This window comes from Gossypium arboreum, chromosome 12 (genome assembly GCF_025698485.1).
Source record: "Gossypium arboreum isolate Shixiya-1 chromosome 12, ASM2569848v2, whole genome shotgun sequence".
NCBI lineage: Eukaryota > Viridiplantae > Streptophyta > Magnoliopsida > Malvales > Malvaceae > Gossypium > Gossypium arboreum.
In genome coordinates this window covers 103,233,392-103,247,670 of record NC_069081.1, presented here as the reverse complement: position 1 = coordinate 103,247,670, position 14,279 = coordinate 103,233,392, and the positions used below count along the sequence as shown (strand labels likewise).

At 31.4% G+C, this 14,279-nt stretch overlaps 1 protein-coding gene across 1 annotated transcript; it reads right to left on the bottom strand.

Annotated features, from left to right (window-relative positions):
- Positions 1 to 4,815: 4,815 nt before the first annotated feature.
- LOC108458279 (protein POLLEN DEFECTIVE IN GUIDANCE 1-like) lies at positions 4,816 to 12,409 on the bottom strand. The gene is made up of 11 exons (XM_017757614.2): positions 11,624 to 12,409; positions 10,413 to 10,564; positions 9,983 to 10,086; positions 9,175 to 9,263; positions 8,918 to 8,991; positions 7,625 to 7,775; positions 7,367 to 7,534; positions 6,348 to 6,445; positions 6,110 to 6,232; positions 5,799 to 5,867; positions 4,816 to 5,525 (listed from the first exon to the last, which is right to left on the bottom strand). The coding sequence occupies exons 1-11, from the start codon at positions 12,225 to 12,227 to the stop codon at positions 5,325 to 5,327; spliced, it is 1,833 nt and encodes a 610-aa protein (XP_017613103.2). The 5' UTR covers positions 12,228 to 12,409; the 3' UTR covers positions 4,816 to 5,324.
- Between the last annotated feature and the right edge of the window lie 1,870 nt (positions 12,410 to 14,279).

The window sequence follows — 14,279 nt, the reverse complement described above, 5'->3', positions numbered from 1 at the left end:
AGGGGTTTGGAATGTGAAAATATTATTTCACTCCTATTAATTTTTAAAATTGCATAAATAGTCATTGTTATTATTAATTTAATAGTAATTGCTATAATATTACTACTATCTATGACTTAGGTAATTAAATTAAATTATATAAATATTATTTAATTTAATTTTAAAGATAAGTATAATAAATGTTATCTAATTATTTTATTTTTTTAATCATCTAACTATAAAAATTATAAAATAATCGCTCGATTATTCAATTTTATTTTGTCATCAATGACTAACGTAAAAATAGAATTACCGAAAAGTCTAAGATAATTGGATAACAAAAAAAATTTATAGTTTGAATGACTATTAATGTAGTTGACCCTAACTTTAATAATAATTCTTATTGTGGAACTATTAACACTAGTTATTACATGAATTTTTTTAATTTTAATATGGACATTCTGACTTTCAACAACAATTTTTTTCAATAATGCTAAACACATTAAATTAATAAATCACACTTTTTACAGCACTTTCTCACAGTATTTTTTTAAACACAATTTTTTAAAATCATTTTTGCACAACAACAATAATGTCAACTTAATTAAAGGTGAGTATTCAATTGAATCGAGTCGAATCGAGTAAAAAATTTTCGAGTTAGTCGAGTTAACAAATCCTATTTTAGCAACTAAAATCAATTTAAATTTTTTTCGAATCGAGTCAAATCGAGTTGACTTAATGAATCATATTATTTATCCTTAATGTTGCATTTACATGGACCGATTATTTAACTAGTAGACAAAGTACAAGATTATTTAACTACATGAACAATATAATGATTTTTCCTTTTTAACTTAATGGGTAAACATTTATCAAAACAACGTAGTTTTGCACTTAATTATTTTGAATTTTAACTTTTAAAAAAATAAACATTTATCAAAACGATGTAGTTTTGTCTTTTTTTATTCGAATTTTCGGATAACTCGAATTGTGTAATTCATATTCGAGTTAAAATGAAAATTTTATTTTTATTTAAGTTGATCCGAATAATTTAATTAACTCAAATAACTTGAACTATTTAATTCAAAATTTAAATTTTATCAAATTTTTGAATCGAATCGAATTTTACTTACCTCTTAAATTTAACCTTAAATTGAGAGATTTTAAATTTTTGGAGTGTAACCTGCAAAAAAAAAAAGTTTGGAGTATGGATTGGATTGTTATGATTGAGTTTATATACATTATATATATAATAACCCTAAAAATTTTAATTTTTAAGAACTAATGAAATAAAGATATGTGATCAATTTTTAAACACAAAAATTATTAATATACACATCTATATAAAATCTCCTCTTTATTTTATTTTAAATGAGTTATTTAAAAAAAAAAATTAAACACAGTTCTTTTGCGCAGACATCCCTTTTCCAACCCTCTCATGCTGTTGCCTTCTCCATTAATAGGTTCAAAGGACCTACTTAAAAATTCTTCTTGATTGCAATCAATGCTTCTGGACAAAGTCTTTGCGCAACTGCTCGATACATTCATTTATATTCTCTTCCTTTTTTTCTTCTTCTGCAACCATGCGGATTTGTACTTCTAAGGGTAAGAATTTCGTGATTTTGTTTATCTAACAACTTTGCATTCGTCTTTCTTCAAACCTATCATCACTTTGCAACCCAATTTTTATTTCCTTGTCGAAAGCCCTTTTTAAAATATGTATAATCAACACAATTTAATATGGCTGTTTCAAGCATTAAAATATGTTGGTCAATATGCTTTATAAATCATCAAATTCCATTCGTTTGCATAGTTTTAACCGTTCATTATAAACATTCTATCAATTTAATCATAATTTTAAAAAATTAATAAATTTACACATTCGATCAATTTAATTTTAATTCTAAAATATTCAAAAATAATAAGTAAATTTTTTTTAAATGGAATATTATTAAAACTTTTGATAAAAATTCCAAAATTTTATAATAAAAAAACATAAAATATAAAACTGAAGAAATATATTTATATTATTTGTAATACATTATATTAGGTTTTAAAAAACTAAATATCAATAATAAACTTCTGAAAGCATGAAATGAAACAAAAGATTCACAATAATTGGATAATTGTCGCAGCTGAGGCTAATCTTTGTCTCAAATCAGAAAAGGTTGTTTACATTACTTTTATTTAATCATACATAGTTGTATTCAATTTAATCACTTAGACAACATGCTCATTTCTTAATCTCTTACTTGAAAGCTTAGAATTTCAAGATTCTACATGTCATGTTTTATTACATACTTTCTATTTGAAGAATTTAGATTAAAATACACATTTCATATATTTTATTCACAACATATTTAATTCATACAAGTATGATTTTGTATGAAAATTTACCTTTTTCGTCATGAGTTTCTTCCCTTTTTCCCCACTTCCATTTCTTTCTCATCATCCTCACTATCCTTCTATTTTCTTTTAATTTTTTTCACTTTCATCTACCTATTTCTTGCTTCTAAAGTGATCAACATGCTCTCTAGGATCTCTATTTCCTCTTTCCTATTCAGTGTTTATTGAAATTTCCAAGAATTTTGGGTGAAATAGTGAGATTTCTTGGTAAGGGACTAAATTGCATAAAAAGCAAAACTCTTCTCCTATTCATATTAGTGTTGGACGATTGAAGCATGGAGAAATGGAGAATTTTATCCAATTTTCTATCAAAATATCTTTAATAAAATATTATTAATTAATAAAATAATCTAAGTTTTAATTATTTCAATCCAATAGCCATAACTTTTTTCTTTTTACTTTTCAATTTAATCCAAAGGCCCAAATTTGTCTATATCCAAGATATTTTCTTATAATTATCTTATTTAGGAAATAACTCTTTTACCCTAATACTTTCTCTACAATTCCATCATTTTCATGACATATTTTTGGTAAAATTTTCAATTTAATCCTTCTCATTTTTTATATGTTCAATTTGGTCCTTATTCATCCATTTTTCTTATTTTCTAGACCCTTTCACCCTTAAGATTCTGCACTATTGGGCCTTCAACTTTTTTATATTTATACTTTAACCTCTCGCATTTTAAATATTTACACTTGAACCACAGAACTTTTCATATTTTTATGATTTAATCCCTAACTCAAATTAATATTTCACAACATACTTCTTATTTCATTTTTCTCTAACACCCCTTATCATTTACTTTCTTTATATCTTATTTCACTAAAAATCTATCTTATATTATTTTCAAGCAATCAGGTTTTGGGGATGTTACATATTGAGTGGCTGACAAGTGACATATTTTGACTTTTGACTAAATCTAGAGACCTTTCTATAATTAGGTGAAAATATTTTTTTTTCTTCTCTTCTCTCGCTTTTTTTTTTTAGATGGCAAAGCTTTTCTGAAGCCGAACCCGAGACAACTATTACATGTTGGATCCATTAAAAAATTCAATCAAAAGTTTCTAAAAAATTGTCATGTATCTGTCACTCAATGGGCTAATGTGCCACATTAGTAAGCCGTCGGTGAATTGACGAAAATTTTAATGGCAGTGACTACTTTGAACAATTATCTTAATTATAATGACTAAATTGAGAAAAAAAAATTAGAGTGACCATGGGTGTAATTTACCCCCAAATTTATTGATTTTTTAGAATTATGACCAAATTGATATAATATATAAATATTTGAGAGTTAAATTTGTAATTATGTCAATAAAAAGGGCCACGTCAGCCTTCCGCTAAAGTTTTAATGGCAAAATGATCAAAAATCAAAATTTGAAAATATTAATGGCTAAATTGAATTTTTTTTAAAGTTGAATGACAAATAAAAAATACTCTCATAACTACGTTAATTATTCGTAAGATTTACTTTACTTCTAAAAAGGTATTAAACTATAACTTATGACATTCGACTCAATGTCTAAAAGGTAAACTACACAGTTAGTTATTGAACTTTCATAAATTTCATTTTGGGCATTAAAAATAAAAAATTACATCTTGGCCACTTTTGTTAATAGCCGTTTTCATTTTAATCATCTGCCGTTAATTTGATGTTATGTAATGTTATTTTAAACTCATTTTAGTCATCTAACTTTAGTAAATTTTCATTTTGAATACCTATACCATTTTTAGAATTAATTTTATTATTATTTTTAAAAAATCTAAATTTTACAAAGAATTGAATTATTCAACTCATCGATATGAAACCATAGTTTTTTTCCTTTTATGAAAAAAACTAAAATTAATTCTACAAAAATGAAATTAAAGAGACAAAATGATTTTTCCCTATAGAAACATAAGTTTTCTATTTTTATTGAAAAAATGAATTTTCGTGTAAAAACAAAAATCTTCTATTAAAACTTAGGTAATCTTTTGTAAAATTCCAAGTTTTCTCCTTTGTTGAGAAAAATTAAAACTAAATCTAGAAAACATAAAAAGTTAAAAAGATAAAATAAGTGATAAAAATAAAAGCCTACTAAAATTGGATAGAACATTGGTACCCAAAATGCAATTTTTTTTTTATTTTATATTTTCGATATCAAAAATCAAAACTTATAAAAATTCCCTTTATCTAAATTGACGGCTCGAATCTTAGTCCGAGGCAAATGGGGACGTTAGGCAGTTTTAGGTTTGGTCTTTTCTATTTTTAAGTATCATTTTCTTCTTACATTTTTTTTCAGAATTTATGTTTTCATTTAGAGTGTTGGAGTTAATTAGATTACTTTTAGATTTTGCTAACTAAATCATCATTTTAACATACTTTTCAATTTTAGATATTTTCAATTTAGTTCTTTTTTTCAATATTTAAACTTTTGTAAGTTCATATATAATTCAACTTAAATTTTTATTTTATTTACTGGACTTTAAACAGTCAACTACAAAGTGGAAACGTGGGACTAGTTATAAGATTAGGGCCAACAAGGCATTAGGAGCCAAAAATTAGATAAAACTATACAAATAATTTTTATTTCTATTTTCACCATCCCCTTCCTCACTAAACACACACACACACACACAAAAAAAAGAAGAAGAAGCAGCAATGTAAATGCAAGAAATGCAGCAGCAGCATAAGATTAAAGAGGAGTTGGAATACTTAAACCTTCAATCATATCAAAAGACTAACTCCCTGAACCCAGCAACTGAACATCTTCTCTACAAAAGAATCAGTATACTCGTCGGTAGTCAGATCGCGAGATCATATGTTATGTCCTGCTACCAGTCTCATTCTGAAACCTCCATCTTCTTGTTGCATTTATTATATGATTGATTGATAAGTGCTGAACCCAAAACAACCAAATGCATGCAACAGGTAACGGGCCACCATTTTTGAATCAAATCAATCGAGATGATGTTTTCTTTTCCGACACCTACTGACATACCAAGTTGCATGTTTTTGTAGTCCCATACCGATCATCACTTTTAAGCTTGTGAGCATGATATAGGTCATGGAAATCAATACAAGGATCCAAAAGAATCTCCATGCCAGAGGACTGCATGGAAGGTGAGCTGCATACACCGGAGTCAATACTCGAATTACCTTAAAAACACCAAAAAAAACACAAAACAATAAGTAATTTGTAATATGGTTAGCTGGTGAATATCTGTCAGGTTTTCCCTTAATATTTGAAAAATTGGGCTCTACTTTCAAACGTTATTATGCCATCAAAGAGTGTTTAGGGAAGAATATGCAATCATGGAGAAACCTTTTCATTTAACATTGAAACGAGAAGGAAAAAGAACTGCAAAAGAAAAGACATACGAGAAAACAATGTAAAGATAAACAACTGAACAAAACATAACAGGCACTTACCACACAAGCTGGTGCAAGAGGTACAAAAGTGAGATTTTTCTTGCAATCTTCAGTTTGTATATTCAAGGTCTGAAAATGTTGACATTGATTAACTTTAAAATTTTATTAATACAAGATTATTAAAGCAACTAAAGAATGATCTTTTTCTTTTACTTTTTTCCTTCTTTTATAAATAAAGAAGCTAATCTACAAAAGGAAAAATGGAAGAAGAGAAGTATGACAGACGAAATTATATACGAGGGCAATTTTAGTTGCCAAAATGACAGTTTCAGGGGAAATGATCAGCAATCATTAGCTACAGAAGCACGTACCTGCTTGCATAAATCTTCGAGAAACTCGGAGTATGCAATGGGTTTTATATCATTGAATTTGGCGAGGAATGAATGCTTTATGATATCAATTAACATTTCACAGACGAAAACCACAAACGCGTTCTGCAGAGTTCAGTTCATACATGACATATGAGCAAACTACAGAAAATCCTCTAAAGTATTCTGATAAGAAAATATCTTAAAACATAAAGTACCATGATTTTATACAGTGACTTACAAATAGAAAACTTTCAAACCAAGGACCTTCTGCTTCCAAAATATTTTGAGCTAAAACGAATAAGAGACATGCTGAAATGTGGAATCTCTCTACTGAGTCTGAGAGGTAAAATAATTCGATAGTTTATATTTGAATAAAAAGATAAAAGAACAGCAATTAGCCATACCACAAAAAAGAAACATTGTTATTTTGGTATCAACAAATAGGAAACATGGAAACGAAATGATATGTGTGTGTGTGTGTGTGTGTGCACACGTACATGTATTTTAATAGTTCCAAGTTTGTTGTTACATACTAACTGATACAGGTATACGAAGTGTGCATTCTGCAGTTACTTCTTGTGCTTTCTAACTGATATTTCAATCAGCTTGGCAGCTCAATATTTTCAAAAGATATGTGCATTTTCAAGCATACTCAACCACAATGGCCAGTAAGAAAAATCCTAACCATCATGTAAGATAGGTTTCAAGAACAAAGATTAAAATCGGTGAGGGGTCCATCGCCTTCCCCCGAAGTATTCATAAATACCTTCTAAAAACACTATCTCTCAGAGGAAGGGAATAAGGCAGTTTGCAGCAACAAACAAGGTAGAACACAAGGAGTCAAAAAAAATATACCAAAAAAGGAAGAGAAGTCAACAATAAAATCGGATGGAAAGGATGGAAAGAGAATGAGAGGTATTGAAAAAGGGAAAGAAGAGAGTGTAAAGCGGTAAATTTCAACTAATCTGCCAAAAAAGAATACATGTACTTTACAGAAAAATAAATATAAAAAAAGATACAGCCTAAAGCAAAGCAAGCCAAATATGACAACCATGATAGATATGAGATATTATCAGGTATATGGAACATTAAAGACCATGGCCATAACTTGGATTCTGGTTTCATAACTTTCAAAATGACTTTAACAGGAAACCATCTACAACATTTCCCATGAATCAAAAAAACATCAAGAATCCAAAACATCAGCAATCACAACACACAATTATCATAAAAAGAAATGTGCAAAGGGCAACTCACCTGAGTATGCCAGACTGTGGATGTTATCCCTGCTAAAGCGCTTGAAGACATTGCTCTTTATCTCAGCAAAGTTATTGGATACCAACAAAGCAAATAGTGCATTATTATGAGCAACGATGCAAGTCGATAAAGTAATTGCCTGAGCTAATAAAATAAAAGAATGAAGAAGTATTAATAGTCAAGGAAACAAATAGAACAAGAATATTTATGAAGAAGGGAAAAAGTCAGATAGAGAACAGTGCTTGAGCATAAGGATATTTGAGAAAGCCATAGTCAATGCTTGGTCAGAAACAAATCTGCGAATCCAGAATGCCATGTTTTCCTGAGAGCAATTAGCTAGTCCTTCTGCAGAATTAAATAGGGTTTCTAACACATCTCCACCGAATCTTTGGCATAATTTATCGAATATCTGTATGTGGACACAAGAAATAATGTATAGAAAATTCAGCTAGATATTGTGAAAAGATATAGCTAATGGTGGTAGAATAAAATGAATACTAGAGGAACACGTGCTAGTTATAAAATACAAAATGAATGAAACCCTAGATACCACCCAACAATCATAAAAATCCCCCCACCCTCCCAAAAAAAAAAAACAAAAAAGAAAAAGAAAAAAGAAACTCTAAAAGACTTTCTAATCTTACTTTAGAAAACCTTCATATGACTCTTTGAAAATAACATACTAGTAATTATTTTACTGTGATGAAAATAAACAACATATTCCAAAAGCATAGAATTTATTTAAGTGTAAGCAGCATACTAAGCAAACTTTGAATCCATGACCTTAATTTCTTTCCTTTGAGATATTCTTCTATACTTCTCCCTCAGAAAAGAAATGTCCCAACTCCCAACTCTAATTAGTTTGATTAACAGCATGGAAGAATATATGAAATAAGCAATTGTGCAGACAAATTTCAATTATGGAGCTTAATGATTAAAAGGCTGGGAGCTAAAATTTCTCATTTTTCAATATATGAAACAAGCAATAATAAATTCTCAACAAGTAGCACTTGTTAGTGTCTCCTGAAGTTAGGAAAACCAAAGTGGACTCCAATTATGAACACCACCACGGTCCAATAGTGTAAACACCTCTAATAGCACTTGCTGAGTTTGTTTGACTCTAGCATTACTAGACTGTGAGATCCGAAAATTCTATTAGTAACAAAGAAAGTCTGCTTGAAGAAGTTATTTTGCATCCTGTTGATGATGACATTCAATCAAAAATCTTTGGAGAGAAATTCCAAAAGCTTTTCCCATATGTTTCCACTTTTTTCCCTCACTGCTTTTATGCAAACTTTTAACCTATAAGTAGAAGAAAAGAACTCCACCCCCCCCCCAAAAAAAAATTTCTAACCAACATGTTCATCAAAGTCAGCCCCTAAATCCATTAAGTACCGAAATGTCAGACAGTTCATTGCTTGGTTTATTGTAACATCTGGTCTGTGCCCTTAAATGCATATCCTGAACCCCTCAAAGTAATTTAAAAATATCCTAAACCCCTCAAAGTAATTTAAAAATAAGTAAAAATCAGGTTCTGCTGTTCATTCTCACCTCCCACACATTGTAAACCACATAGAGTTTGATTGTTCCTTGACCACGAATCATGTGATATATCAGGCTGATATCTGGAAAGCCAAAACTAAAAATTAGAAAAGAACACCGCTTAATAAATCAGTACCACTGGTTCAACTCTTGGTCCACTTGTGGAAGAGCACTAATTATGCCTCAAAGTCTTAAGAAGCAGCAATAACACAATATGTTAATGATTTTATATTACAAACATGCATGCAGTGATAGGGCAGATATACCTGTTCGACCCAAGACAATGACTCCACAGGCCAGAACAAGAAAGCAGCCAAAATCACACAGTTCTGCTGCAGAAGGCCATTTGAACTGCCTGCCACAAACATGGTTAGGTTATTTTGCAATCATTACAAGTTACAATAACTGCGCTATGTCCCAAAATAGAATAATACACCCTAATTTCACCATCTTTCTTTTTTTTTTTTTTTGTTGGGGGGGGGGCGGGTGTCATTTAAATTTATTTCTGCCTACCATTAAAAAAAACACCCTGAAAATTTTCAGGTTTCCAATTTTAGCACCTACTATCACAATACTACAGTTTGGGCTACACAATGTCCAGAAATCACAAGCCAGAATCTACACTCATCTGCTGAAGCATAATTATTTTTTGAATAAAGTGGTTTTCTCAACAAAATAAAAAGAATAATCAGGAAAAGTAAGAGGAAGTATTAAATATATGCATGGATCAGAGTTCTAATAGCCCAATTAAGAAAAAAAAAAGAATGATTATGAGGACTGTCTTTAAGAAAAGCGAAGCTTCCAAATTAAAGGATGAGTCATAATTTAAGGGAATAGTTATACTCTTTCAAGCGTGAGCAGAAAAGAGAAAGTGCAGAGCTGTATGATACAATTTTGTTACAGGAATGGGGAATCCAAATCATTTTAAATGAGTAACGAGGTGTAGTAAGATCAACCCAATAATGCTCATCTATTTGCATATATTTCAGTTGTACATTTCCATGCATGCATTTCCAACAAATCATATGTAACAAAAGTAAGTATGTGCATATACATCTTAAAATGATAGCTAACCTTGTAGTCAGGAGCCTCCAAAACGTAATCAGAACCCTTGTCGGCATGATAGTTAACAAGGACAGAAATGAATCGAAGCAGATGAAGAACCCAACAGATATTAGCTGAAATAATGTTACTACACTTGAGAATGTTTCAAAAAGTAAGCTACCGGAACATAAATTGAAGATTAAGCAATCGACCAGTAGTACACCATTATTTCAGCGTTCTAAAAAATAGAGTAGACATTTATTTTCAATTCACACAATTCAATCTTAACTAAGTAATCAAATGGGGTAAAATTTAAATCAAAGAAAGACTGAATAAGAAGTGTAAGGAAACTTACTATCCGTAAAGATACAGGTAGAAAATTACCAACAAAACCCATCTATTTGTTTTCTCTATTTTCTTTTATCTATATTAAAATTCAAAAAAGGAGAGCTAAGATTACCACTTCACATCTCCATGGCAAGCGGAAGATGGTGTCATATACTCTTTCTCGTTCTTTCTCACTACCAAGTGTTGTAGTGTTCCGCAATGAATTTCCATTATGCATTTCGTCCAAAAAATATTTTAATGGCGATTTATCCACAGTATAAAGATCTGACAAGCCAAGGACCAAAACAAGAGTAGATCTTAAACTTACATTTCCACAACAGATAACTGAAATAAACCACAGAATGTATATATAGAAATATATAATTGTCAGTTTCCCTAATTTTTACCCAAGAAACCTAACTTAAGGTCAGAATCCTCAGTTAATAAAAAAAGAGGACATCTTTCTAAGGAAAGTTCCACAAAGAATTTAGACTGTATGTCAGCATTCATAACTTTCTTGATCCAACATCAGGAGCATTGCTCAGAGAATCAAAAGATAAGAAGATATAAAAATATGATAGTCAACCATTCAATAACCGGTACATGCTTCTGCCAGCACCTTTAGATTCCCTTTGAATCAAAGAGACAAAGACAAAAAACAGGGAGTTGCAACTTACAACAAAAGAAAAGCAAAGGCTATCACAAAAAAGAAAAGCAAAGGCTTTTTTGTACAGCATGCCAAACTCTACCTATGATGCATGCATAAGTAGCATTCTCTTTCATGTTTTACAGAATTATGATGCACATTTGCCACCATTTTGATAACATACATTAATACAAGTCAGCCTCAATCAGAAACTACTTCAGGTCTGCCACATGATTTCCTCCGTTTGACTCAACTATGGTTTGTGAAGAGGTTTGATGGACATCAGACCAGGAGCTCTAAAAAGCTCTTGAACTCATTGAACCGCTTTAATGAGTTACATTTGTTTCTCCAAAAGATTAAAATTTGTGCTCCATAGCAATCTCTTTTCTCAGTCTCTACAACATCAACCAAGACCATTTTAATAACTGCTAATGCTGACATATGAATTATGATTGACACTCTACCATCACCCACCATCATTTATAAAATTATAATAACTGTTTTATTGAATTGGGCAGGAAATAATGATTAAAATCATCTTTGAGCAGCTTATCAGGAAAAAAAATCTTCTTTGAACAGTTTATTTATACTTGTTTCTTAGTTTCGTCTCTATTATGTTCCATACACCAAAATAGATTCTCATCAATTTCGAAACCAAAGAAACTCATAAAAGAATGGAATTGCGAAAAAAAACTCACAGTTAGGATCCTCTGCCATGACCCGTTTCCAATCTAGCGACTCAGATGTTTCCAGCGTATTCACCACATTCCCATTGGCCATTGACTGAGGCGCCACTGGCGGAAACGGCTCCTTCGAACTACTCACCTCAACAACACTCTCGTCCGCCCTTGCTGCCACGGTCTCCATATCATCCCCTCCGCTAGCGACAACTCCATTTACATTCCTCTGCCTCAATTCTCCAAAACCACAAAAATTCTGGCACACGCTCTCGTCCAGAACCACGACGCTCCCGCCACCAACGTAACTGATCCTGTTAACGTTTCCATTGTCTCTGCTCCCATAGTTCTCTGATTTCGACTCAGCCAAGACGCTGCCGCCACTGCTCCCGCGCTGTTTTTCGACCAAATCTTCCGCGATAATCGGGAGGTCAGTCGTAGAATCCTTTCTCTTCTTATGTTTCTTCTTCTTGCGATTATGGCGGGAGGGATTACAGCCGTTTTGGGATTGGAATGGATCTGAATTCGATTGGTAGATTAAAGATGGGTCTCCTCCTTCTAAATATTTATTCTTGCTTAAAATCTCGAAAGAGAGCTTTCGACTACCTGACGATCTCAACGCCATGGTTAGTCGTTACACAAAAAGCACCTGAGGGAAATCCAGAACTAATAATAATTATAATAAAATTGATATAAAATTTATACTCTAGATTTCAAAATTAGATTCGGATGATTTGTTTTGGGCCAAATTGGAGCTAAGCGGGTTGTTACCGGAAATTCGAAGTTTACAGAAATGTGTTCCAGACAAATCTCAAAATTATACATAAAATTTAATTTAGTATACAATTTGATACATAATTTTAATTTAATATAATTATACATATAAAACTTTGATTATGGTTTAAATATATATATATTAAATTTTAATTTTGATTCAACCACACACATTTGAATAAATAAATATATTAATTTATTTTTATGTTAAATAAATATAATTATTCGTGTATAGTGTATACAAGATATAAACAAAAAATGATATGATACACACGTTAGCCTCTAAACTTTGACAACTTTTCTCAGTTTTAGTCGTGACACTTTGAGATTGTGTCACATCACCTAAATATTTTAGAAAAAATTATAATTTTTAATGTGATGATGTGGCACAATCTTAGAGCACCATATCATCACATGGACCAAAACTAGAGAAAATGCCAAGTTTAAGGGCTAATGTGAACCAACAAAAAATTCAGGGATCAAATTGAGAAAAATACTAAATTTAATGACTAAATATTATCGTATCCCTTTCATTTTTTCAACATCTCACATGCTATTGGTGCAAGTGACAACCTTGGAGAAATCACCTTCTACACATAATTTCTTTTAACAAACTATCGGTTCTATTGGTGTTATTTTTTTGGTGGTTGGAGGAATTTTGGGTAACAAAACAAATTTTAATCATGAGCAGCTAGAGTAGAGTAGATTCTCTTGTTAGCGGCTGACTTCGTCATTCGATCCATTTAATGTTATAGCACGTCTTTGGACTAATTGTCGTGTACACAAATTTCACTTTGTAATATGTGTATATCTTTCATTTACCTAAATAGATCGCTTCCTCAATTTAATGCTCGAGGGTAAGAAATTATTGTAGCATTTCAAAATAAACACGCATACCCTAAAAGGGATTTTTATGCTCCATAATTTAGTCTAATTAAATCCAAAACCTTGAGTCATGTTATTACCATAGTATGTTTGCCATAAATCTTCATATGCACTATTAACAAAAAAAATTAATCTCGAACAATTATGCTTCCAAACAAACCTGTCAACACCTTTGAAGAGTGAGAAGCCCCTATCAGTCCACTTTTTCAGCCATTCCTTACTTAATTCATGATAAGATCTGTTGATAGTCCAATGTTTTATGAATAGGGTGAATAAAATTATCAAAGTGTGTACCAACTTGATTATTTTGATCACAAAAATACAAAAAAAAAATGAATTTCACGTGGATGCACATTGCAACAATGCCTCGACACTTCAGCGTCACCATGTGTTTAGCTAGAGCGTCATGCCCTAACCTCTAGCTCGGTTTTCTTGATTTAGTTCATTTTGTTCGTCTTGATTATGTGTTCATCATGCTTTTCCGAATTTCACCAAACACATACGATCACCCGTAACATGATTTGAACACCCAATATCAATAATCCAATTATTCTTGGACTTATCATTCCATCGAGTGGAAGTTGATTGTTTATTACCAAACATCGCCAAAAGAGATTGCCATTGCTCAGCGGTAAAACTAGGAAGTGTCGCCCTTGTTGTGTTCTGTGCTGGTGTTGCTCTATGGTTGGTATCAACGGTAGTAGCGTTGGCTTGCACACTGCCTTTGCCACAAGAAACTTGTTACGTGGAAGATGCGACACTTGTCTTGCCACTGTGGCCATCACTTTTCATCTCCGGCTTCCTATATTTCTCGAGCCACCAATTTGGGTGGCCATGTAAGTCAAAATAGGTAACCACCTCATGCCCCTTGTGACATCAATAAGTTCACAACAAGGTCGACTTATCAATACGATCAGCCCGGCCTTTGTTACTACTCTCCGTATGCACCGCAAAGCCCAGAATTTCGGGCTTCTTTTCCTTAACCTGTGTAATGTTGTGTACACGTTCCTCCTGAGTA